At 41.8% G+C, this 26,877-nt stretch overlaps 1 protein-coding gene across 1 annotated transcript in view; it reads right to left on the bottom strand.

Annotated features, from left to right (window-relative positions):
- The window catches only part of galnt9 (polypeptide N-acetylgalactosaminyltransferase 9), a gene marked incomplete at both ends in the record, with an annotated part of 83,395 nt that extends 58,226 nt beyond the window's left edge, over window positions 1-25,169 (bottom strand). The window contains 2 exons of the mRNA XM_080040784.1: window positions 12,083-12,263; window positions 24,926-25,169. Coding sequence (XP_079896910.1) covers window positions 12,083-12,263; window positions 24,926-25,169 — 425 coding nt within the window. The remainder of the gene's footprint in view (window positions 1-12,082; window positions 12,264-24,925) is intronic.
- Between the last annotated feature and the right edge of the window lie 1,708 nt (window positions 25,170-26,877).

Genomic DNA, 26,877 nt, shown 5'->3' with positions numbered 1-26,877 from the left:
ACTGCATCCAAACTGATAAAACATTGTATAATAGGTACAAATTAGGCCTCATGGGTCTTATGAACATTAATAACTCTTGTTTTTCCCCTCATCATTGTGTTTTCATCCACGCTCCTTTCTAGTAAGCCAATTATTACCGGGCTTTTCAGAGTATCCCGGTTATATGTTTGAACATGTAAACATCGAGGTAACCGGATAAAATATTGTAATGCTTTTGAGAAAGATGAATTTATTCACCTGCTATGTCATGTTACATGTATCATCCAATAACGAAGAATACAACACCACAAACATGTCAGCAGCTCTATGAGGCTGTGCTACTGGCTAAATGTTTGCCAGGTTCACCATCTTAGTTAAAAAGTGTGAGCATGCTAACGTTTGCTAAGCAGGAACAAGCACAAAGTACAGCTGAGGTTGATGAGAATGTAATTAGTTTAGCAGGTATTTTGTCAAAAATTAAAACAATTCCTGAATTTAAATGGGACCTTATGACGAACTACAGTAGATCAATAGTCGGATGTTAACCAAAGTGATCAGAATTCCTCCTGTTCGAGACAGAGCCATGCAGTCAGCATGGTGTTGGTAATGTGGAGTATGAACTGCATTGTCACATTCAGTGAAGTCAAATCCTGTCACAGTCGTGAACGCAGCAGGCTCCAGGCAGCCAAAAGCCAAACTGGGTTCATCCTCATTCTCAACTGCTGTGCAATCGCATTCCGCACAGAACTGACAGTGTGTCTGCATGGAGAAGACAAGCAGACACCTCTACTGACGACATACAATAAGAAAGCTAGATAATGTTAGAAACACCTATACAGGTGGTTGAATATCCAGGTTTCTCTAGGTTTGATTAGATGCAAACATGAGCTTGCATATGGTCAGATCCAGGATAAAAGAGAAAACATTTACGAGTGTTCTTTAAAGCTGTATTATGTCACTACGTGACAGCAATTTCTGGTCTCTTTATTGACGGCAATGTCTAAATAATTAGGCAATAGTTGTCCAAAGCGATTTATATCACTTCCTAAGTGCCTGGGGGATATTGGTGCAAGAACAAGTCTAGTCTCAGTCAAATTTAAGTGGAATGGTTATTGTGGACAAAATCCCAGTGAAAAATTAAGTTAGAAAACACCATAGTACTGCTTTAAATACAAACAGCCTCCATATCTTAACCTATCAGCTGTGTCACCACCTGTCTTGGTCTCTATGCCACCTGTCCCTAATACATAGAACACAAGGTAACCTCTTGTAAGTCTGTCTACCTCACCTTGCCACCGACACTGACCTAATTAATCAAATAAACTGTACACTAGGTTATGCAAACAAATCCATAGTACATTCACTTGGTCTATCTCCAGTGTCTGCCTCACACACTCCGTCTCAACGATCCTGTTACTCTCTTCTGCAGGTAATCTCAATTCTGTCAAACTTCCCCAGTCATTTCCAGTAAAATACAGTAGTCTCTCACAAATATACTGTGACTTTGAAGTCAGAAATAACAGCGTTGACGGGGTGGAAGAACTTAGGCGATTTTTTGTGGCAACTGTGAAACACACACATACGCCCAGCCAACATCTTGTGAATCTTTCCACGTCGCTCCGATTAGCCTCCGCTGACAAACGCTGTTTCACCAGCTTCTTTGCCTTTGTTTCCGAATGTTTTCACATATCTTATTCAGCGGTGCTGACTCATTATGTAGGGATAATGAGTTGGCCAATGTAATTGTTGCGGTTGAATTATTTACAAGAGATTTGGGCTGTAATGTAACACTTGTAAAATGCTTCTGGATTAGAATATCAAATCCACATGAATCATCTATAGTGCAAACACATCTTTGTGTTTTCGTTTAGCCTCGGTAAATCCTGTCAAGCTCCCGAAGTCGTCTGCTTAACATCAAGGCAGAGTGCTTTGTTTAAGACGCTGAAGCGACATATCGCATTGGCCAGGTAAAATAGCATTCACGACAATATATTACATTGTCACAGTGTATCAGTCTCACACGCTCTCACAGGCTATTAGATGTGATAGAGGCAATGAGTGAGACTGAAAATTCAGTCTTGAGAAATCTGCACTTGGCAAGGATGTCATTTAAAACCTGAATCACACATTAGGACTGCTACAGAAACAAGCACCCATAATCTCTCAACTAATGGGATGCAGCAAACCTTAAATAAAAGTCCAAAGGAAACTGTGGAGCTGAACACAATTACAGCCCATGGGAAGCGATCAGCAGAAAATGAAAATGTGCAATCCAATGCAATACTGTAGTACATCTGCAAACTGAAGCACATACATAGTACTACAGTGCTTATGGCAATTCTGATTTATTTCCCTATTTACCATACAGTTCTAAGATATAAAGCTTGGTAGTGTGTGTATTTAACTCAAAATTATAGTGTGGCAATGCTACCTTGCACATGTAATGTTCAAAGACAGCATGTTGGAGCTCAGCTCTAGCCTTGCTGAGAGCCATCTGAACTCTACTGGTGCAACAGCATTGAGGCGGGTTGTCATCTTGAGTCAGCAGCCTCTATGGGGTCAGGCCGCAGGTGGACGGCCACACAGCAGATGGAGCCCAGCATGGTGCTAAAGTTACATCCTCCTCTCTAACCCACCCAATAGAACCCTCCCCGTACTTCACAGCCACACTGCTCTGTGTGTGTGTGTGTGTGTGTGTGTGTGTGTGTGTGTGTGTGTGTGTGTGTGTATGGCGGGCAGGCGTGTGTGTGCAGGTTCTCACCTCTCAAAGATGAGATTTGGCAAGAGGGGAACGAGCAATTATGTCGGACGACGCAACAGATGGTTTCTCATTTACTTGTGAAACAATATAGTAAATGCTTTGCATATTAATCTAAAATAATTGAGCGAAAGGGATATCTAAAAAAGGGCGTATTCTTTCATTGTGGGCTTTACTATGCATATGTCTACTTTCTTTTACTTCACACATTTGTCTAGCACACTATAACTAGCAGGCCCGGTTAGATTAGGGTGGGCCTGTAGAAGTTTTAGGTGGGCACACTGGGCAGAGAGACCGAAGATGCGAGCGCGCGCAGGGCGCACAAGCAGAATTTCTTAGCCCTTGTAAGATCTCTGCGTCTGCTTTTTGGCACATTTACTGTGAATTGTGTAGAACACAATATGCAAATACACTTTGAGTGTTGCTGTGTGGGAGATTTGATTCTTGCATGTTTTTTTTCCTAAATGTTTATGAATAACATATAATATACATGATATACAACATAAAGTATCTTTTATTTAATCGCAGTATTAACTGTAGGCAGCCTGATCTGATTGAAGAGAAAGCTTTGGGACTGGGCAACCCAGATGGTGGTAGTCCAGAGCTATATACTATACACAGTATATAGATATATAGTCTTTCCACTATTGGCTCCGATGTCCAGCTGGGTGAAAATAGTAGCCAGCCGAGGTGACGAGCCTTAAAATATAAAATATTATGCAGGCTCCTGGGGATGGGCTTGGTGCTCTTTTTCTTTTACGGGACATATTATACATATTTTTCTGTAATATAATGAATTCATTTAAATGCAGTGAGAGGAACGAAGCAGAAGAACTATGTTGTCCAGTTAACTTTTTTTCCACAGACGAGGCTGAAATAGGCTATAGACTATACACAGTGCATGGGCAACTGAGGGCAGCCCCATTTTCAAAAATGTTTAAATAAACTCAATACACGCTGTGCATGCCATGGACTTGAACGTGACGTGATCAGTTAACCTCGGATTACCTCCCAGATGAACTGATTCAATTATTCAATTCACTGCTGACCAGTGACCACTATAAGCGGGATGGTAACTTGGAGGCAGGCTGTCCTGCCCACCCAATAATACAATTAGAAGCAATGAATGGTAATGGTATATTTGTTAGTATTAATTAAGTGTCTGAATTTTATTTGACATTTTCTTGGACAGTGAATGAACAGGTCCGTCCGATAGTGGGTCTGGACTTCCACCAAAAAAAAATAAAAATAAATTGGGTGGGCACAGCCCACATTTGGGTGGGCACGGCCCACCCTGGCCCCTGGCTACCGCCGGCCCTGATAACTAGGGAGGTGCACTTGGGTCATGTCCACTTCTATTGAAAATTAATCCCTTGCAATTTGAGCTGTTTGCTTTTAATATTAATTTTCTCTTAATTTAATGCATACTTTCACACTCTATATTAGACAGAGATTAACCAGTCTGAATCGTAAATGAAAAATGTAGCACTTTGGAGTCTGTCTGCAAACATAACCAAGACGAGACCAGGCAGGTGGCAGACAAGAAATAAGGGGCACTAAAACATAAAGGACACTAGCTTGCAAGTTGATTTCCGGACATTTATAAGCTGATACAAAGTAATGTTAACCCTGTAAAAAGATGACAAAACATTTACTAAAATACTGGAGTGATGGAGGACGTCTGGCATGTAAAGCTGACATTGCCAGCAGGTGAGAAAATTTGGGAAAATTTAAAGAGGATTTTTCTGATCAATGCTTGTTTAATATGGGATTATTTAGTATAAATTAGACCTAAAGATTTTTGTTGTTGTTGTCAAACTTTACAGACATTGCCTCAACATTTGTAAGTCAGAAGAAAGTCAACTAAGTTTGAACTATAGGTTAGCTGGTAGCTGACTCCTAAGCAAACAGTTTGCTTATTACGCATCCAGCAGATACAGAGCAACATTAAAATGTATTAGGAGATGTGTCATTGCCACTTGACTTGATACATTCCGATATTAACTCTCCTTCTAGAGCTGTTTTATCTTAATTTCTTAGAAAAATAGGGCTTCTCGCTTTAGCTGTTAAATGCTCCACCTTTGTTCATCAGCTGTATTTTTGTACTATAGCCTTCTGGCAGCGTGAAGTGGTTTTACAGTTTTTTTTGGCCGTAAACAGTTGATGTTGACATCAAGGAACAGCAACTGTTTGTGAGAGTGAAGCAAAACATAAGTTGTGGAACAACAAAAAAAACAACCAAAAAAAATAAGCTGAAAGAAGCTGTAAAGCACTGTACTCCTTCAAATCATTTTCTTAATAAAAAATAAACGGTCTATACCAATGTTCGACAATAAGGCAACAACGAGTGAAGCCTCGTATAATGACAACTTTGGTGTAACTTTGATGTAATACGGGGAACTGCCTTAAAAGGCACTCAGACACCTTTATCACTTTCATTTCTTACATGGCACCTGAAGTAAACACTGGCAATGATTCATGCATAGGAATGACAATCTGCTGGATACAGTCTCAGTGGCCAAGTAGTGCGCAGGTGCTGGATGTTCTGGACTGGGAGAGCCTAGTCATTTCATGCACTGTTCTCAATCATATCCATTACCGCAGCCCACATGCATCTGACAGCAGCGGTAATAAAAGGATACCCAAACCACAGAGGGTGTTTATGATGGAGCACGCTGCGTACGTCTATCTATACCTTAAGCCCTGCTACCGCGCTCTATTTGTAAGAGTAAATGCACAATTGCTTTGATTGATAACCCCCTCCACTGTATCATTCCGGTCCTTCCCCGTGCATTTTATGCTCTCCCTCAGCAACTCCTTTGTTCCCGCTCACAGCTTCCTCTATTGCCTCTCTCAATCAGCCTTGCCAGGTCTATAAATACAATGACAAATCTGGCAGTGGGTTTGTGGGGGGGAGAGGGGAGAGGGGAAGACTTTTAGGCACGGCGGCACTCCTTTCCAGAGACACAGCATCGACATGGCAGGCAACTCTGCAATATAAAGTAATGTATATTTCACTCCTGTTCAGTTATATGACGTGCTGGAATGACTGTGTTAATTGATATTAACAGAGTAATATCTGGAAAATGTCAGCAGGGAGCAAGGCGGCCTCATCGCTTCTAGTTGAGACGTGGTGAGAAGCTGGCTTTCAGTGTTGAGATCGTAAAGTGATATTGTAGTCCCATTGCCCTAGTTACTGGATCCAATTTAGGGCATCGCTCTGCCTTAAATTTGTACCTGTCTGCAGCGGCGGGAAAGCCCAGTAAAGGCCCTAACAGGATGAGCGATCGCCTCATCTGTTTGTAATGGGGGGCTGAGCTCACTGGACAGAGCTCATAATTTGACCCGGAACAAGCCTTGACAGAAACAGAGCGGCAGATTATGATGTAGTCCTCTCACACCTCCCCTTCCCCTTCTACTTCTTCTCCTCCTCCGGCAGCCTGCAGCCCCAGTATACTGCTCCCTCAGACTTTTTCCCGCCACTGGCCGGCTCTTATTTGCTGTGAAATTTCACATTAACCTCCAATAACCCGCACGGTGCCACCAACACCAAAGCAACTTTCCAATCCGCAAGCACTCCTCTCAGAAAAGATAATGGTTTGCCTTGTCATTTCTCCGCCGCCAAGCCCCCTTCCCCATCTAGTAGATAAACTCTTGCAAAGAGCAACAATTTGCAGCAGAAGCTCCCACCGTGGAGACCTTACGATCCCATTCTGCAGTATCAGACGCTCAGGAGATGAGGTAAGCCTGTTTCTTTAGCCCCCCCCTTTCTGACTATCAGCCTCACACAGGCAGACACACACTCACACACAAAACCAAGGGTCCTTGGGCGAGAAGAGCATGTGCTGTGCTTCGATATAGATTTGGGTTTAACTACTATTTTGAGAAAATAGAAACATCAAATCTTTGACAAAGTGACGATAGAGATAGAGGTGCGATAAGGTGTAATTGAATAACAATCCTCTCAGAAGAGGAGAACTGGAGGGTGAAAAGCAGGTTTCATGCCCTGGATTACAATTTTCTTTTTATGAGTGACCAAATTTACATCTTTTCGTTTTGTTCAGGGGGCGTCAGTAATCATAGCAGCTTTCATTGTTTTTCTCTGCACAGCCCAGTAAGCTGTTATCATAGCTGAGCCTCCCGAGGACAGCGAATGGCATCCTCAAAGTCACCATAATATCCTACTTAAGTCCCCTGGTATCTTAGTTAAGAATGTCACTTGCAGAAGTGAAGGGCAGAAGAGAGAAATACAGGCTGGCGGGCGGGGCAAGGGGATTATAGGTTTTGGTGTGTGAGAAACAACTGAGGCGGTAATCATTATGAATTGGTTTTGCCGCAGACAGGCAGGTTGGAAAGGAGAGAGACTTCAGAATGCATGATCGTTCGGTCGTGGCGATGGACTTTGCTTTCCCGTAGTCATCAAAGTCCTCGGCTCAATGACTCCTGTTCAATTAAAAGCCCATTAGACAGGACGTGCCTGCTTCCTGCATTTCACCTGGCTTCTGCAGTTGCTGCAGTCACCTTTCTCTCGCAGGCTTATTACACAATCAGAATTAGAAATCAGAAAAAGTTACCGCCTTTCACGCTATATGAGTGCTGCAACCGTTCACAGCGGGTGGGCCGAGAGAGCTTTCACACCTGTTAATCAGTTAATTTGGTCCAGACCAGGAGGAAAAATACATTGGTACGTTGGTGCCTTTGAGTTCTCATACCAGTTTCTGTTCTCATTGGCTTTTTACAAAAGATCCAACAGCTGTAGACATTACTGAAAAGTAACTCATTAGACAGTTTTGGTGCCCTCCATGCCGCATCATCAGCAGCTTCACTTGGACCCCCCTGTTGGGAAATCCATTAGTGGAGACTGAGAAGAAGTCATGTAGCATTTTCCTTGACCTTAAAGGTAACATATTATGTACATTCTCAGGTTCAACATCGTCATTTTGGTTTATCTGGAGGAATCTGACTGGGGATTTTGAACACAGGTTTTTAGAAAGGTGGAGGTGAAGAAAAAGAGAGAGTGATCTTTTTTTCTCATACTTTAAGAGTCTTTAGACACACCGGGGAGCCATATTTATGTTGAAAAAACATGAAAAAGTAAATGTTGCATAATAGGTTACCTTTAAATGCAGTTTAAGTTCTGTCACAAAGAACTCAAGAAATAACTCATTGTGAGCAGTATTAGACCGCAACTAAACATCCTTTTTTTTAAATAGCAATTACCATGAATTAACAGATCTAAAGAGAGGTGTCCGTTACAATAAAAGCCCCAGGGGATGGTTGCTTTGGTGTCAAATACATTTAACTCACTTTAATGAGCAACTGTCAAAACACAATAAGTAGAACAACAAGCACACCCTGTCATGTTCTGAAGAAGCAGATGAGTATAAGGTGTTGCTCTCATTACCACGCTCACATGCTGATGTGCCGTTACCATGGTTGTAAAGACATTATTATAATACATACGCCTCCTGTGCAGATTTTCAAATGATATCCCTTCCTCGACGATTCACATCCAGCAGATGGATTTAATGGACGTTTAGCTTTTGAATTCATGCTCAAGTCACATATCTATTCATAAAATCTGGATTGGGCAATTTTGATCTCACAGAATGAAAGCACTCCCCTAAATATCACTTGAAAGCGACCCACCTACTCTTACGCTATCTCGGTCTGGTTGCTTAGTACATACTAGAGTTTGACCGACACTATGGCCTTAGTGAACCAAAACTCCTAAACAAACGCACCAGATTTAGGAATGAAAGCACCCCAGAGTCCTCAGTAGTGCCAACAATGCTGTATTGTGCCGGCTGTACACAAATCAATTTTATTTCTGGGAACAGTTCTTTGACTAGCAGTGCTTTGATTTTTCTCTCGCTCTTTAAAGTGTTGTTTAAGTGACAGGATGAACAAACAACAGGTGCACTGTATTGATTTCCATTGAGCTTCACAACAAATGTCTTTATCAAACAGTGTTCCTATTGGATAGCCGTCATGGACTGATGCTTTACCTTGTTTGACTCAACATTGTTTGGGCTCGGAGACTCTCTGTATGTACTATAGTGTCACAAAGAAATAACCTGTACATCAGAACTTGACACAGTTTGGATTATTTGGACACAGATCAAGACACCAACTGTATTAAAGCTATAGTGCGTGACTTTTTCACATAAATGAATGTCGGTTACATTCAAGCCATCGCAAAATGGGTTGACACAAAGCTGATTAAGCTCCACAAAACTCTATCTGTATTTCTCAGTATGGCAGCGTTTACAAACTGTTGTCGCCCCCCCAATCAAAAGAATCGCCCAAGAAATGTTTCAGGTTTTGATTCTACTGCTATGAAAAAAACCTGGACTAACAGCAGAAGGTATAAAATCCATGTGCGATCACTGAAGGTCTATAGCTTTAAGATGAAAGAGATAATTGTGTATTGTGTGGAATTGTCCGAAAGAATAATAATAAATTTTAAAAAAATGCCGACAGAACCTAGTCACAACCTGTGGAACTAGCACTAAATCCATACGCAAACACACATCACTTAGTCAGCGCCATTTAAAACCAGAGAGAGACCAACCCCCAACACTTAGTTCCCTTTTGTGTCACGTCTAATTTTTTTGTTCAACTATAGTGGATTAAAATAAAGGAATATCCAAAAAGCCTTGCCGTTCCATAGGCATGCTCTCAGCTGACTTTATTAATTAGTGAGCTCCTTTTGACTCGTCCTCCTCCCCCTCCCTGTTCCACTCTAGTCTAATTTTTCTGGGCGTGAAAAAGAGCTGAGAACAAAGCGGCGCGGATGAAATGAATTATTATCCCCGCAATAAGCCCTCGGAAAACCTCTCTTGGCCGTCAGATTTTCCTCTCAGTGTCTCTGCCTGTCGCCATTGTTCTTTGACACTGTGTGATATAAACGCCAGTGGCGGCCCTGATTACCCACTCCCTCCAATCCCCTTCCGATCCAATCCATCTCTTGCAGCACTCACTGTATCAGAGCTGCGATTCACTTTCTAAATATAAAAACAATCTCTTAAAAAGGCCAATTAAGGGCTGCTTGCTGGGTGTCCATTGGGTCTCTTTCATAAAAGAAAATAAAGTAATTCAAGTTTCCCTTTATTGCAAAATTATAAAATGGCTCTTCAGCTGTCCCCATCATCTTGTTCATGTCCTTTCATGTTGGGATTAGGCGTGTCTCAAGTCATTTTCTTTAGTGTGACTCCCCATGGCCGAGGCCCTGAGATGCCCTGTGGCCATAATGGCTCTAATGCACTGACAGAAGGGATAAGGAGAAGGGAGGTGGCCAATGAGACAGACGGAGAGAGTATCAACAGGGAAGTAAAGAGGGCCAGTGAGGAGGGAGGCTCTTGAAGGATCATTACCATGTGCACAGCAAGAGGCACATCACAGAGGGAGCCAGCTGAAAAGTGTCAGTACCGTCGGCAAAACATTAGTAAAGCTCTATGAGGGAAATAAGCGATTTTCATCATCTCTCTTTGCTTTTGACTTGCCCTGCTTTTGCTTTTGCGGACTGCCATATCACTGGGATTTAGATGTTCACAATGCGAGAGATGTTCTAATTAAAACAATGGGTTTGAGAGAAAAAATAAAGACATACAAACTTAAGAAACCTTTTAATACATATTTTTTAACACATTGAAGGATCCCTTAAGAATAGGTTACTTTACAGTTCATAGCTGAATTGTGCCCTAAATTCTTCAATGTGTGCGTCCGTCACACAGAAGAGAATGTCTAACTGAGGAAACATCACATATTGATATTCGGTTAAAATCCTTTGTAGTATGCAACAACAAAAAAAGATTATGCTTTTGGCCAAAACGACTTCCAACTTGAGACAGAAACAAATATTAAGTGTCTTGTCTAAGGACCTATGCTTGCCTCACCCTGACCCAGCAGTGGTAACAACAATCACATTCCCATACCAAATTCAGTGGTGTTACCCACTGAGCTAGCCAGCTGCTAACAGAGATCAAAATCATATCAATGCAGTTTTATTTATACAGCCCAATATCACAAATAGCCATTTTCCTTCCTTCACAATCCCTAAACACTATGACAGTCTACAGTAAACATGCTGGCAAATTAGTGATGGCCATACTTATCGTCTACTTGAAGCATTACCTGCAAGTTGTAGCAGTACCTGACAAGTCTCCCTAATGCGAATAAAGGATCAGCATTGTTCTGAGAAGTCAGGTAAAAGTAGATAACTCTGCATAGTGCATATACAGTATGTGCACTTTTAAAAAGTGACGCTGGAGCTGAAAGCTTGCTCTACAGAACACAGAGAGGGTCACAAAAGATTTCTCCACGAAAATGCTGATTTTAACTTCTATCAACCCTGATGATGCTGACCATTGTAAAGTGAATGGCAAATTTTACATGAAGTGTAGCTGTTTGAATAATGTTGTTAGCACAAAATAAATGTATTCTGCCTAATCATTTTGAGTTGGAGTAAGTTCACATAATGCCACTGGGTTACTGAGGGCAGTCAGTGTGAAATGAATGCAATGAGCCACCAGGATGTCCGCCACTGTAAGCCTTTACATTCATAAGGGCGACATTAGCATTATTCAGATTGATATGGAAATGAAGGACAGGCAGTTTGCGATTCCTATGAAAATTCATACAACTCACCAGCAGTCTGACACTGGGTACTGAGGCCATTGTTCTGCTTAGTAAATCTTGAATACAGATGAAAACGTTAGAAGAATATACAACATCTTAAGTTTAAGGTAAAACACTAACTGTTGCATTATCCATGTTGTTGATATGTCCACCAATCCGTCCCTGACATCGGAACAACAAACTCAACATGTCTGACTTAGTGCATCCTTCCTTACAGAGTGCATACTTTTGTGTAACAACAGTTTGCACCACTGCTGCATGTGTTTAGAAATACGTTTGATTTTAATATTTCTCATAAAACGGATATGAACTGTTGGTGAACTGAGGAAAAAAAGATGTTCAGTTTTCATCCCTTTGCATGTGACCCGGTGAGAGCCTGCAGGACGTCGTTGTAAATTCATGGAATCCTTAACACTAGGATTTGACTGCACAGCTTATCATTTGTGACTCACCTCGTTCTGCAACTCACTGTGGGCTTGATGAAAATGCTAGTTTCCTGGCACAAAGTCCCGTCGTACATTGTGTTCCTTGACAAAAATAGAGCCTATCAACTGCAGCGGGGGATTAAACTGGCAAACCTTGCGGTTGCAAGTCTCCCTAACATTATACAAGCCAGCCAGGGAGAAAACAGGTGCAGAGTGTGTGTATGGATTGGAAGGAGAATGTACATGACAGAATTGAAGTAGATCTAGGAGGTGGATTTACTTTTTAGGCCTGTAGTCGGGGATGCTCCTGTCCAGGGAGATGCGGTCACTGAGTTGAGCGTTGTAGCCGTACTCCTCATACTTCCCATCGGCATCATGACTGTCTTCTCCCAGAGTGGCAGCAGCTCCCCCCTGGCCAAGACCTCCAGGGCCCTCAACAAGACCCATGGGCTTAGCCAAACCTGCCAAGAAGATGACACAACAATAAGGACAATCGTGTACATGGCCATGTTTAGAGGCGCACACACGCACACACACGCATGCACACACACACACACACACACACACACACACACACACACACACACACACACACACACACACACACACACACACACTCAGAATAGTGAGAGAGACAGGTGAAAAGAGAGGCCATGCAGAGGGGCAGCTGACTGACATTGTCTCTCAGTGTGAGGAGACTGGCGTATGGCAGCTCTGACACCCAGTGGGGGTCATCCACAGGGCATCATTACAGTGTCTAGAATACTATTCTGGCATGACAGCTGGATAGTGAGGAGGGTGGTTGTACACAGTATGTCTGTCTATACAAAAGGAATTAATTCTTGGTGACTTGATGAAGCCTATGGAGTCTCTCGTTGTCAAAACCAATCATCTTGATTTATTGTGAGCAATGTTTTCAGTTGGATAAACAGAAAACTTAGCAACTCTATATTATATTGTTCCGCTTTTCTTTTCTTTAGAGTTATTATTTTTTATTATTATTGCCAGCGGGATGTGCTTCCCAGATGGTTTGTCATATTTTGTAAAATGTCCTACAGTAGTTTGCCGCTCTAGCAAGAACAAAACACTAATCAAATGCAGTTTTAAACCGTTGCAAAAAGTGTGCCATTGCCATGTTTCCTGCTGTTTTTATACAGTATAGCCTGGCACCTACTTCTGCTCAATTTCAGTTTCCCTTCAGGAATCAGTCTGGGTGTGCGGTATATTAGTGGGTTTTCTACAGCCAGATGTCTGCTGGTCCAATCAGCAAACAGAAGGAGTGGCTTAGAAGCCGGCGCATGATATACGTCACAACCAATCGTTATGCGATTGGTTGGCAGACCCAGAGTGGCACTGGTCAGATCCAATAGTTTTAAACTTCAATAGACTCCCGCCTTCAAGTGAGTTAACGTTTGTCAATTGAGCGAGTCCAGACCTTCTATACAAATTAAATGAAGTACGATGGTCTGGTAGGAACAGGCTAGTTTTAATAGCTGATACAGATATTTTCAACTCACAAAATTTGGGGAAATTATACAGTTCTTAAAAGAGGAGCATAACATTTTGGATTTAGGGAAATATATAAATAGTTTTAATTGGAGAAAGTCTAATCAGTACATCAGTTTGGACAAAAAGTTTGATAAAGCATAACTCCCATGTAGTTTTGAGTTCATTTGGTTCAATGGATTTCTCATTTTTGAATACACTGATCTTTACAAAGACCTTCAGTCGAACAAGGCATAATGGCTCTCTATGGCTAATTATAGCAGCATTTAGAAGCAGTGTGCAGCAGCACATTACTGGTGGCTATTTCAACAGTGCTTGTTTCATGCAGGTCCTTTCATCCCACAAAGAATCCCTGTAGAGGGGCCGGATGGCCTGTCTGTGTGCTCAGTGATGAATGAGATCCAGTCCTTGGTCAACCCCATCATGTTAGGCTTCTTTGGTCTAACAAAACTATATTCAATACAGGATTGAATATGTCAGACTTAGCATTACCCCTCTGCTCTGATTAAAATGACTCATGGCTGTGATTTAACAGACCGTCACTTTGGTAACCGTGACAGTGACATTCTCAGGAGAGAAGGAGAAAAATGAGATACAGCGTCAAAAAGGAAACCTTGGCTGGAGTGAGAGAAGAAAAGCATTTTCACTGATTCAGACCTCAAAGGGACAAATCACTGAGGTGGGTTGGGGCCAAAACTTATTTTCAATTTATTTTTAAAGCAAAACCTTCCCTAGTTACCCACTCGGCAACAAATCTACTCCAAACTAATTTCAAACGTAATTTGTTCATTATTAGTAATTTGTGAATGAAGAAATATTAAATGACTAGTGGGACACAGCCTCAGCATTGGAATATTTGCGTGCATTTAGTAGAAGTTTGCTGCAAATGCAATAATTTAAAGGTAAAGTCTATAATGTTGCACATTTAACTGCTAGTTAGTAGAGCAAGTTAAAAGTATTAGATATTGTAGAGTAAAGAAAAGCGACTTTTGGCCACTGAAGAAATTACACACTTCTCTTTAGAGAAATCATTTTTAATCCCTACTAACACTCTTTTTTACAACTGGCATATTGGCTACTAGCTACATGAAAAATAAAGGCCTGGCACAGAGACCAGATGTTTGTCCTGTGCATGGGGCAAAGTGAACGATTATGATCGATGATGCATACAAAATGCATGTTTTCGTTGTAACTTTTTTTGATTTATGTTTGTCTAATCCTTGCAAGAAAATGAATAAATAAAACATAACTGCCTATGTCGGTATACATAGTTGTTACCCTTGTTCACATGTCTCTGCTGCTTGGCTTGACAATCTTTTTAAATTCCAGGAAACTGCAGCATAATGTCAGATCATTGTGATGCGGGCCGAGCTTCCAGTGTGGCCTCCACAGAAAAATGGAGCCACGTCTGTTCTCCATATGAACAGATGGACACACAGACAGTAAGTCAACAGCGCATACCAATGAAGAGCTCAGCTCCCAGCTTCACCCCTCCAGGAACTGCAGAGTAATCACCATATTTGGATGGCCTCAAATCCTCCAGTGCCACTGAAGATTTGTAATTGGAGCTGAATGGTTGCAAACTCGCTTCTCCCGAGAGAGGGATTTAGCCTGCCCTGCCTGCACCAGCCAGTGTGGAGGCATTTTGAGTATGGGTGGGGTTTGCGTCACGGGCTGGCCATCTGGAACAGTGGCACAACACACAATAACACAGATAACCCTCCAGAGCCGGAGACTCGAGTCTGGAGGGCCTCTCTGTCTGTGCACGTGCCTTGGAAGCAGGGCAAAGCCAGCTTTTGTTTTCAGTTAGCTGCGTTGTTTTGCTACCCCCTGCCTTCCACTTCCTGTGTCTGATTGAAAGAGAAAAAAGTCCATTATGGGATGAGAGGCCCTGAAACCCTGCTCCACTTTAGTCTGTTTGTAGCACTTCAACATAAGGATTCTGTAGAGGCACTCTCACAACTCATGAGTTTGTATGTGTCACACTAAAAACAGCACTGCAGCAAATTGATGCTGTTTGGAAGCTTTAAGGGGCAAAGTTTTTAAAAACCTGGTTTGATAACGCCTAGTAAGTAAGTAAGTCTTGGTGGTAGTTACATTTCCCTGCCTGGCCTTATGATTCATCTTTTATGTGCCCTCCATTTAGAGATTTCTCCTTGTTTACTTTCTTTTTAAGAAAAACAAAATGTCATACCAAAATTGACTATGCGTAAATTAATCAACAGCCGGAATGCTTCTTTTACACAACAGCACAAATGGATTGTTCACAAACCAAAATAGAAGCCTTTTAGTACATTTCTCAAAAGGAAGAATTGGACCGTGTGCGTCTGTGGGAAGAGCATCGCACAAACACTGTGATGATTAAAAGCCATTCCCCTGGAGACTGCATGAGTTAAAAATGTATACGTACCCATGATCCTTTGAGGCACTTTGTTTAAAAGCATCCACCATGTGGGCTGTTTTGTTCCGGTCAAAAGTAAATGACAATGACTAAAAGCCTGCACGCTGTTCACTGTGGTGCTGTGACCACGGCAGGTACAAATGGAAAGTCATTGATTTATCAAACTAAAACAAATAGCACGTCTGTAGATTTTGACAACAACACAGCTTTGAAATGTCCACGTATTCCCTGTGGAGTATACTCTTTCATTTACTATTTCCAGACGGCACACAGGTGCACTTTCATCGGCTCACTTCGAAGCAGTCGCAGCCTGAAATGTAACAATGACCCGAAAATGTAAAAAACGACCCAAAATGTAACAGAAACCTTACAAAAATGAAATAACTGGTCGATAATGTAACAAAAGTCTGAGCCCAATAGTGTAATAATTGTATTACATTATAGAGTGAATCAACAACTTATGGATTAAAGGGCCAATTGTTTCAATGTAGAGTGCAGTATCGATACAAGCATTCTTTCAATAGTTAATGTAATTCAGGGCCCAAACTGTATATATACTGTATATATGTTACATTTTTGACCAGCATAGGGTTCATCCCCATCCCATCAGCAGACTGTGGATCCTATACGCCAGTTTAAATATCATTGTGTCCAAGCTTACATCCGTCTCCGTGCCCGTCCCTCCGATTCCATTTATCCTGATTCCCTCCGACACAATGCATCAAACCCATAACAGCTATAAATTATGCAGCAACCTTCAGAAAGTGTCTGATTTGGCCTTTTGTAAGATAGAGCCACAGAATCAAAGATGACCCCATTTTAAAATGAATGATCTGAGAGCGAGAATGGATTTATGTGTGTCCAAAGTGATGCAGCTGTGTTCTCAATATTGATGACAAAGGGGGATTCAGTGATCTCTTCAAGAAGAGGGAAATAACTGCTTCAAGAGACATTTAAAGGCTTCAGAGGCCAATGGAAATTTATGAAATATGGAGAGCCGGGAGAAGAAGAGCCGCGTTAATTCTAGCACTGCCGCTCATAACAGCAGCAGGCATTTCAGGAGGATAACAACTCTGAATTGGAAATCGGTAGCACCAGAACCCTAAATTATGTCTAAACAATGGATGGTTGTCCTTTTACACCCAATAACGATTGTCTGAGCAATGAGCAAGGGCACAAATATGAGGCTCATCTTTTTTTCCATGGAAAAACAAAAATCTTTGCGTTTTCAAAATGAATCCATTCAATACCTCATTCATGGTTTCAGTACAACTCTCCCCTCCAGTTTCTAACAAAGAACACTCAACCATTGTCATTGTCTAGTACAATACCTAAACAGACTGAATCAATGTATGTAACAGAGTGGCCAAATCACACCAGCATGTATTTTGTATTGTAAACAGTGAATAGAAAGCATCATCTATCTGCGGTTAGTAATTACTAGGGCTGCAATACAAAGCTCTATGTCCTTGGTAATTGCACACATAACACCTGCATTTTTATGTGTGCTCTGATTAACACTGCACGTTGTTGGGAGTTATCAATCTCTGCCTCGCTTTTCTGTGTCCGATTGTTCTCTACTGCCATTTTAACTCTGCACATGTGTATGGGTTTAGCTGTCCGTACACAATAAAATAAGATATCATAATTTGAAAAATTAACCTCAATTAATCAAATACAACAGTGATATGCTATCGACAAAAATTGGGCCATAGTGCTTTTAGGTAGAAGTAGGTGTACATTCAACTACTTTGTTTCTTTGATGCAGTATTGAAATGAAAAATGAAAAAATGTGCCAGCTGTTGATAAAAAAAAAACTAATTTGCATGCTTTTGTAAGATGTACCATGAACGGGGTCTATCATCTTTCTGTCTGCTGTAAATTCACACCAAGTGCCAGTCTTTAACATTGCATCTTGAGGTTTTAATAGCACTGTGCAGCATCAGTGCCACAGCGCACAAAAAAACAGGTAAAAAGTACAATGCCTTTTATCACCAGCTGAATAGCTGAATATCTAACTCATAACACCTGTTAACATCAGAACAAATCATGTGAACTGAATCTGTGTAAAAGCAATAATCACATGACTGTGTGGCAAGGGCCAGTGTGGAAGCCAATTTTATATTGATTGGTTTGATTCTACTCTTGTCTCTACATTCATTATTTGATCATTGTAAGAAGTGTATTTCCTCTCATCTTGACTACTGATGTTTCCTGTCTAGAGTTTCTATAGTAATTAAATCAGTCTGATTGGGCTGACACCCTAGGTGTGGGCCATCCTGGAAGCTCCCAGATTCAGATTAGCATTGATGTCATCAAGAACCAAACTTGATTGTTCCATTGTTATTCTACCTATCTGACCATGTCAACCATTCTGTATAAAGCAGCTCATTTTGTGTATAAAACTCAGTCAATACCCTGGCATTGCTCTGAGCAGGATGCTATGGTCTTCTCTCCATGCATGAATGCTGACCATAAGCACCTGTATTGTCTTTTAGAACCAAGTAAAGATTTGTTTTCATATTGGACTATAGTGAAGTTTTCTTCAACAAAAAACTTCTTCCACAATTTAAGGAGACACCTTTTTTTGTGATTTCTAAGACAAATTATGGCTGAAGGCCAAACTGGTGACGGAATGTAATATTGGTAATTGGTTGCATTCTTGAGTACTATTTGTAAACACTTTTGTTCCATTTTGTCCAAATTAATTTCCACCATTAATTATCCAGCCTGGCATACTGGCCTACATGTGCTTCCATCATCGGAAATCATCATTAAGTGTTAGTAATGTAGTCACCGCATGACTCTAGGCCAACAGTGTAAATAGGAGGAATGCCGGCTCCATCTAAAATAGCCTTTATTGTCTGTGGCTGACTGCTGATTGTCAGGTTAGCCGTGGAATTCATTATCATGATTCCCTTCCAGGCTGAGCAGAATTGATTCTTATCTGTTTTCTGAAACTGTTTTGTGGACCAGAGCCTCATCTCCATATCATTATTGAAATATATTTCATTTCATCAGGCTTCACTGTGCTGTGATGCCTGATGCTGTCACTGCAGCCGTTGCCAGTATACGCAGCACAACAACATTTAGGCACACCGCGATGTGTATCATTAAGATACTGTCAGAGCATCAAGTGTGTGTGTCAGTGTCGAAGAGAGGGAGGGTGACATTCATCATTTCCCATCAAGTCTTTGCCCCAGCAGGCTTAGCATATAAACAGTGTTGGTTTCTTTGCCATAATTGGGCATTATAGATAAGAGGCATATCTGGTTCTGCAGCTGGGCCTCTGAGGCTGCCATCCCATCAGCACCTACACACCGGCTCAAGGCCAGGAGTGACATGCATGGCTGATGACATGCGCATCAGTAGGACAGTGAGCTGAGGGAACAACAGCCTAGCGCAAACAATGACACGTCCAGCACTGGTCAGTGGAGTAAACTGTATAGTAGCACATTCACCTGCAAAGAGCAATATCTGTTTCTTAAGAAGTTTACTTTAAGTTAAACATTTCTGCTTTGATTGACTGAACAGAAAGAGAAAAAGAGGCAATGAAAAGGAAAGTCAGGCCATCACTCATCTGAGTCTAATCCAATTTGACCTTTGAACTTTAGAACAGAATTAATCTCATCATGTTGATGTTTAAACATTATATGTGTCTCTACTAGCCTATTTAACAATATATTAGTCAAATGTAAAATGGTAAATGGACTCCACTTATTTAGTGCTTTCCCCTGGTTTTTCACAGACCCAAAGCCCTTTACATTGTATTGTACACATTCACCCAATTACACATTCATTCATACACCGATAGCAGCAGCTAATATGCAGAGTGCATGCTAGCTATAGGGAGCAATTTGGGGTTCAGTGTCTTGCCAAGGGACACTTTGACATGTGGAGGGGAGACGGGGGATCAAACCACCGACCCTGCAACCATGTGGACGACCTTCCTAGGTTAGCCACTTCACCACAGCCGCCCTTATGTAAGTGACTGTTTGCTAAAACCCTTTACAGGTTGGCAGCTTTACCTAGTCATAATAGGTCTGACAAGCATTTGATATCTCCACGTGTTCGCACGCTGTGCATGGGGCAGTAGTAAGCGCTTGCATTTGAAGAGTTTGGACAGTGGTTTATTTTGAGTTCTAGCCTTTCCAAAAGAACAGAACCTCAAAAGGGTATTTGGATTAAACTGTGAATTTATCATCTAAGAGGCAACAGAGCCTAATCATTAGCATGCCCAGCTAAGTGGCCAAACTTGTCATAGTCCTCACAGAAAATGCTTTTAATCTTGTAAAATTAAGTATGATTTGAAAACACAATCCACTACATTAGCTGAAAAGCTATTATATGAGAATATATTTTCTAAAATGACCAAGAATTTCAAGAGGTGAATCTGCCACTGTTATTATTGGAAATAGCATTATTATATGTGCTGAGCATACATTTAAAGCCTGGAAGACGTAGTTGAGAGGGGTACACCTGACAAAACTATTAATTCATTATTTAATAATGTTTTCTCTACAACAATTGAATATCATTACATGTTGGGTATCTACTGTACAGCTTAGTTCAAAGTTACCATGTAATGGTTATACTGGCCTTTAACGTCCATTCAGTCAATGGTACAAAATATGCATTTCAATCACTTTCTTTATAATGGCAGCTAATCTCATTTGTGTATGGTGTTGATTTAGTCAGCCTCACGGGGCTTCGGCAGGTTAAGTACTGGCGAGGAGGTATTTGCGGGTTCTAATGCGGTACTTAAGGTCACAATGCTGCTTCATAAGCTTGTTAACAAGCTTAAAACCCCCTCATCTGATTACCCAAAGACGGCGGCCTCCACAGCCGAGCAGTGCTGCTGATAACCCTCATGTTGCTCATTTCGGCACAGAATGGGCCGCTGATAAACGTTTGACCGTTGTTTTCTTGTTGTGTGTCCGGTTGACCATCCATCAGAAAACCATAAAAAGGGATATCCGTGACTTGTTTATGTCCTTCAAATCTAATTGGACGTTGCTGGAGCTCCCACAACATGCCATTGGTAGGCAATAAACAACAGAGAGAATGGGCAATTACTTCATATCGCCCCTAGACATGGTAATAGTTATTGGCACGCTGAGTCCTCCCCTCACCATAGTTATTCCCTATGGCCATATAATACAATTTGTGGTCTGTGCACGATTGAGGAAAAAGGTGCAGTGACCTGGGATATGAGGTTATGATTAAGCAGCCATTAAAAGAGCTCAAGACAAATCATGGAGGGATTGTGACAGCCAGCAGAGAACGTTTCCATCCTGTTTGCACTCCTTCTTACAAATTGTCGCTGTCAAAGAAAGTTACGGAATTGCAATTGATTCCTTTTTCTGTTTCAGGCTTGGATCGCATGAAATATACAGAAGGGTGACAAATTAAAGTAAATACTGAGTCAGTGAGTGGACAAACGTTACGAATATAGATGCTTCCAAACAGGTGCACTGCATGTCAAACTGAGTAACCTTAGTGACCATAGTGTATAAGCCGGATCATTGTTGGGGCATGGTAGGAGCTTCAGTCACAAAGATTGCTCAAGTGGCTCGTGTTCCAATAGGAACAGTGACTAAAGGGAAATCTGCATTTAGATCAGTACATGTACAGATTTAGGACCAACATGTTAGATAGCAATCTCCACCATCATCATCAAAACACCAAATAAGGGAATATCGTTTGGAAGAAAGGTGTTCATCCCTCCAGTAAGGTTCCAGAGACTAAAAGAATAAATGCCAAAGTGCATTGCAACTGTTCTGGTGCCATGTGGTGTCCTAACCACTCACTATGGTCCTTGATCTCGGTTTTCCTTTAATTTGCCAGTAGAGTTTGTTTGTGAATTACACATTTTAATTTGGCACGCTCGCATTGAACAACTGGATTTGATAGATTAATGAATTTGCATTATTACTGTACCATTTGGAATTAAGTGCAACAAGCTGACACTGAATGCAATTAATACTGTATTTATATCATGTATTAAGTATATTTCAGACTCACGCCTAGCTTCAAGAAGCTTTCATTTTCTTGTATTGCTATGTTTACTGGAAGGCGAGCAACTGTGCCAGCTTTGCACTTAGTTCATTGTTTGTTCCTCACTTCTGCAACAACGGTTGACTGTGAATCTCTTCTGCAAATTTCATCTCAGCTACTTGGACTCAACCTGAAACCTGAAAGGGGAGTACGTTTTGAAAGCTGATTACAATATTAACCAACATTAAAATGACTGACTATTTTGACTGTGTTTATGTTCATATTATTCTTATATCTATTCAAAGTGAAGGTGGATGCTCTTCAGCCAAAATTTCGGGAAAACAGTCAATCACCACCAACACTTGAATCCTGCTAACAAATTTTTCAAATCCACCCACTCACAATTGGCATGAACTAAATTGTACTCTCTAATTCACATGCATTTTTAGCTGGGACACCCTCATTGTATAATCTCACAAAAAAAGTTTGGTAAGTAGATGAGTGTTTTCTTTCTCCTTAAAGAAATTTGCAGACGCAGTGTGTTTGTGTCCCACAGCAGTGGCGCTGTGATGTTTCCTGGCTCAGTTTCATTGTCTCCATATAAACCTAAGTGACTGAGAGGATGCATTGTACATTTTGAAAGGCAATGCCTGCTGGCCGGATGCCAGATGCTAAGCATAACTCAAAGTGACAGAGTGACCCTCAAATAGCTGCCGAGGCTAGGGCGTAATAACAAGATCATGCAGGAACGGTCCACAGTCGCGCTGTTTTGGGGCCATGAACCTGTAAAACATCCTTTACTACTGACAGTTAACAAAACAGTCAAATGGACTGTCAAGCCGCTTTTTCTGGATCCTTCCAACACATCACAATGAATTAATACCAGCTTCTGTATCTTCAAATACGAAATTGAAACGCTTAATTTTTTTTTTTTTTTTCAACTTTTATGTTATGGAATTTAGGGTTTAAATAGGAGCTTTTCATGGGGCTGAATTGAAGTTTAAAGGGGTATTAAACTTGCTGTGACCTCTACTGGTGACTAGCATGAAATACAACAACACAAGCAGAAGCTGCCTCCTCCTACACTGTCTGCATCCTTCACAGCACCCCTTCAGCCTGTGCTATAGTAGGCTGTAATTAACACAGATGCAAGAGTCACAATTCCCCAGATGAGAACAGAAAGCTAGTAAATAGAAATCTACTTCACTGATAGATTAGACATAATTAAGTAACACCTTGCTTACATTCCACCATTCTAATTTCTCATGATTTGGCTTGGGAATAAAACATTTTAGAGTTAAACAAAATGTATATGGGTCCAAAACTGATTTTGGGCTGGAAGTGTAGCACATTTAGCAATGAATCACTGAATCACCAATGTTGATCGTCGAGGGCGAAAAATCCCCTGCCAATGCATTTGGGCCTGTTTGTACTGTAAGGTGAAGTAAGTAGTGGTATTCTTCTACAACATCACAGACATTGTGTGGACGTTTGAAAACCACTGCAGTCCCAACAGAGGGGGATAATTGTACCTGTGATCCCACTTAACCTCAATATGTTGTGAGCGAACACTGGTCAGTCCAAACAAGACACTCTATTTAAGAAATGTGTTTTTTCATTAGAAAAAAGACCTACTAAGGAGTCAGTGCACCATCGTTTGTCTCTGCTATTTTCTTTTATATAAATTGTTTCTTTTCTTTGTCTTTTTTCTCTCTTTGAGTCGCTCACAAAAAAGGACAATGTTATCGGGCATTTAAACCTCCAGTATACTGGTAAGCAGCCATTCAGCAGGAGAGCGCTGCTGTGAATGATTTCCATGCATTATCGCTCAAGAGCTGAGACAATGAATTAATTCGTTCATCAACATAAATGTAACCGTTTCTAATGATTATTGTCATTCAAGCAACAATGCAACACATTGGCTGGTTGATACAATGTAAATAGGCACTATATTAAAATCAATCATGTCCTGGATTTTTCAGTTCAGACTGTTGGTCAGACAAGAATAGAAAAGTATCAATCGATTGAGAAAATAATTGGCGGATTATTCAGAATAATCATATATTGCAATCTTAATTGTCATTCCTTTAAACAACCACCTAAAGCCAACTGTCTCACCGCTACCTTTCCCTGGTCAATCTAATATGTATATACAGTATCTATGTGCAAACAGTTATTGAATGAATATTATTAAATGCATGTGAATATGTTGCTTGTCTAAATGTGATTTTAAGATGATTTTTTTTAGGACATGAACAAGTTTGTTTGCTTCAATAAATTGACTTAACACTTACACAACAAATGTCTCCATATCTACTGACTCCAATGACTTTTCAACGCTGTGATCGTCTGAATTTCCCAAAGGAGAGTATCACCATGAGTAAGACAGAGTCATATGTAACATAACCTGATTTCAGAGATGGCTACCTTGCTGAGGGGACCGAATCCGCCCCACAGACTAATGACCGTGTAATGAAATACAAGCCTGTCATTCCGTTATAGAGACATTACATTCGACTCTCCTTCAAAACTCAGACAGCTTGTTAGATCGGATACGTTTCACCAGCCGTGCCTCCAATGAAATGAGCTGCTGCCGACTTGTGTCTCTGGGAGTGGGACTAAACATAGGACTACAGACAGCGACACACTTGAAGCATAAGTTTATATGAAGTTTACAACAAGTCAATTATGGGTTAGGCTTGTCAAAGCCTGATAGGCTGTTAAAAGTAACAGCCCAATAAAGTCTATCAGGGCAAACGGTGTAAGCACATATAGCAAGTATTGCACTGTAATACATCACATCAATGCTTCATTAGCTTCTTAACCAGCAGGGCTGGTGCTTCAGAGGCAGCAGACCTTCACACACCAACACACTTGACATTGTGCCATGTGCAAAAATTAAGCAGATTTTTCACTGCTTACAAAAACAATGCAGGCTACAGGGCTGGAAAATATGCATGAGTCATGATTTAGGTATTTGGGAAATCTCTCCTCAGTGCATGCAACCTTTTAGATTTTGGAGGACAGTTTGGCCAATTCAGCCACAACTAAGTGCTCTACATTGCACAATGACTGTCTTTTTAGGGGGTATATAGCCACAGTTCATTAAGAATTTATGTTAGCAGTGGTGCTTATTTTCTCTGTTTGTGACCTCTTTACCGGTAATTCACAGGTTTTGCTCATGTTTTAGATTATTAAAATAATCAAGAGGTGACCTACCGTTTAGCTGGTTGTAGACCACATCCTCCAGCCTCTCCAGCCTCTGCAGAATGGACTGTCTGTCCACCACCAAGTTGGAAACTTTTCCATTGCGGGCTCGCAGCCTCTGGTCGGTCATACGCCCCATCTGGATGAGCTCCTCGGACCGGTCCTGGATCCTGCAGTAGACCGAGAACAGGATAATCCCCACGAACACCAGAATGTTGACGGTCAGTAAAGTTTTGATTTTGCGTGCCACAGCCATGAAAGAAAAAATGTCGTCTGGCTGACCCCCAGTCAAGCCCAGCAGCTGTCCATGTGCGGCGGTGGCCTGCCTTTAGCCACCTTAGTTGTGCAGTTTATTTGCGGGAGGGCTGGTTCTCTGCTCGGGCTAAGGGAAGAGAAGGTCAATTTGCAGAGACCTACTGGGAGCTGGTGGTGATCCGTTCAGCACCACGGACAGCTCCGGGCGGCTGAGCTTGCTGCTTTAGCGGGACATCACAGCCCGTCACATGGAGAGTGGAGGATAGGGGGAAAGGACTGGCTCGGGCTCTGACTTGCCGGTGAGCGACGCTTCTTTGACGGGTCTTCACTCTTGGCGAGAAACAGCTGCACACGCTCCTGCTGCCAGTCGTTCTGCCGAGCTACATATCACAAGCGGGAAATGACGCCAGGTGAAGGCGCTCGTCCTCTTGAGCAGCCCATGCACGGCAGTTGAAAAACATCTCCCCGTCTCTATTCCGCTAAACGTGAGAATAAGTCGCCAGCTCCTTCTTTAGCCCCAATGTGTCTCGTCCATCTTCCAAGAGATGCAGCGCTGCACTAATCGCTCGCTCCGGAGCATCCTCCAGCTGCTGCTGCTATCGCCGCTCTGCTCTTGTGACATCTCCCTCTTTGCAAAGGCGTCGTTCGTCACTCAGTCTCGATCCGTCCCGCTCTGCACATATGCTATGAACCCGGGGAGCTTATGTCCAGAAAAAAAAGACGTACACGCTTCAAAAAAAGAAAAAAGCAAGGCGGCGTTTCTCTCCTCCTCTATCTCTCTCCCTCCACGTATCTCGCTCTGTGTTTGTGTACAGTCAGTCCATTGTTGTTTTACTTGTCGGCGGTGCAGAGCAGGATGAGTTTGTGAGCAGATTCGCCCTCGAACGCGTCGGGAGGGATGCAGCCGGACTCTGGCACGCGCTCGCTCTCTCTCTCTCTCTCCCTCTCCTCCCGCCTCTCCGCTGGGCTGGCTGTCTCCCTGCGTCCTGACGTTCAGGGAGTCGCACTCATGAATATTCATGCAGAACGCGTTGGTCTTGCAGGATTAAATAAACATCACTAGTCCTATATAAAAGCGGCAAATACTTTCACTCGGCGGAGCGGCACTTCGCCCAGTATCAGTTAATGAACCGTGTCAAATGTCACGTGTGAAAAAAAAGCTATTTGATCCATAATGCAAAGGTTAACAGATTCCATCTAACCACTGATGCCACTGCTGGGGGCAACTCAAAAATCCTTGCTGCTTCAAACCATTGTTGCATAGGTTATTATTAATTTGCATGTTATGCAACTGGCCCAGCATACATACATGCATGGTCAACCTCAGCATGATGATCGCCATTTCGCCAATCACATGCTTGGATGCAGTTTGAATGCCCTCATCATATTAGAACAAACAAACATTTCCCTACTCTGAATAAATAACCCGTTTCTAACCAAAAGGCCCTGGGGAAAGAGGTGGCATTCATCTATCTCTCTATTTGATTTTGATCCACCTTCAGAGCAGAAGTTGCCATTGGAAAATGCACCTGGAGTTGCAGCCCCATAACACCCTGGAGACTGATATTATCCCAATGTCTGACCACAAGGAGGAGGATGAGGAGACTCAGATCCTGCTTTACACCTACGGACCTTTGATCGACGTGCTGAACCAGCGTTTCTTTATTTCCATTCCGTACGAACAAAGCAAAAAGAGAAGGTGCTCAAGG

This window comes from Ammodytes marinus, assembly GCF_949987685.1.
Source record: "Ammodytes marinus genome assembly, chromosome: 2".
Classification (NCBI taxonomy): Eukaryota; Metazoa; Chordata; class Actinopteri; order Uranoscopiformes; family Ammodytidae; genus Ammodytes; species Ammodytes marinus.
This window is presented reverse-complemented; position numbering and strand designations above follow the sequence as displayed.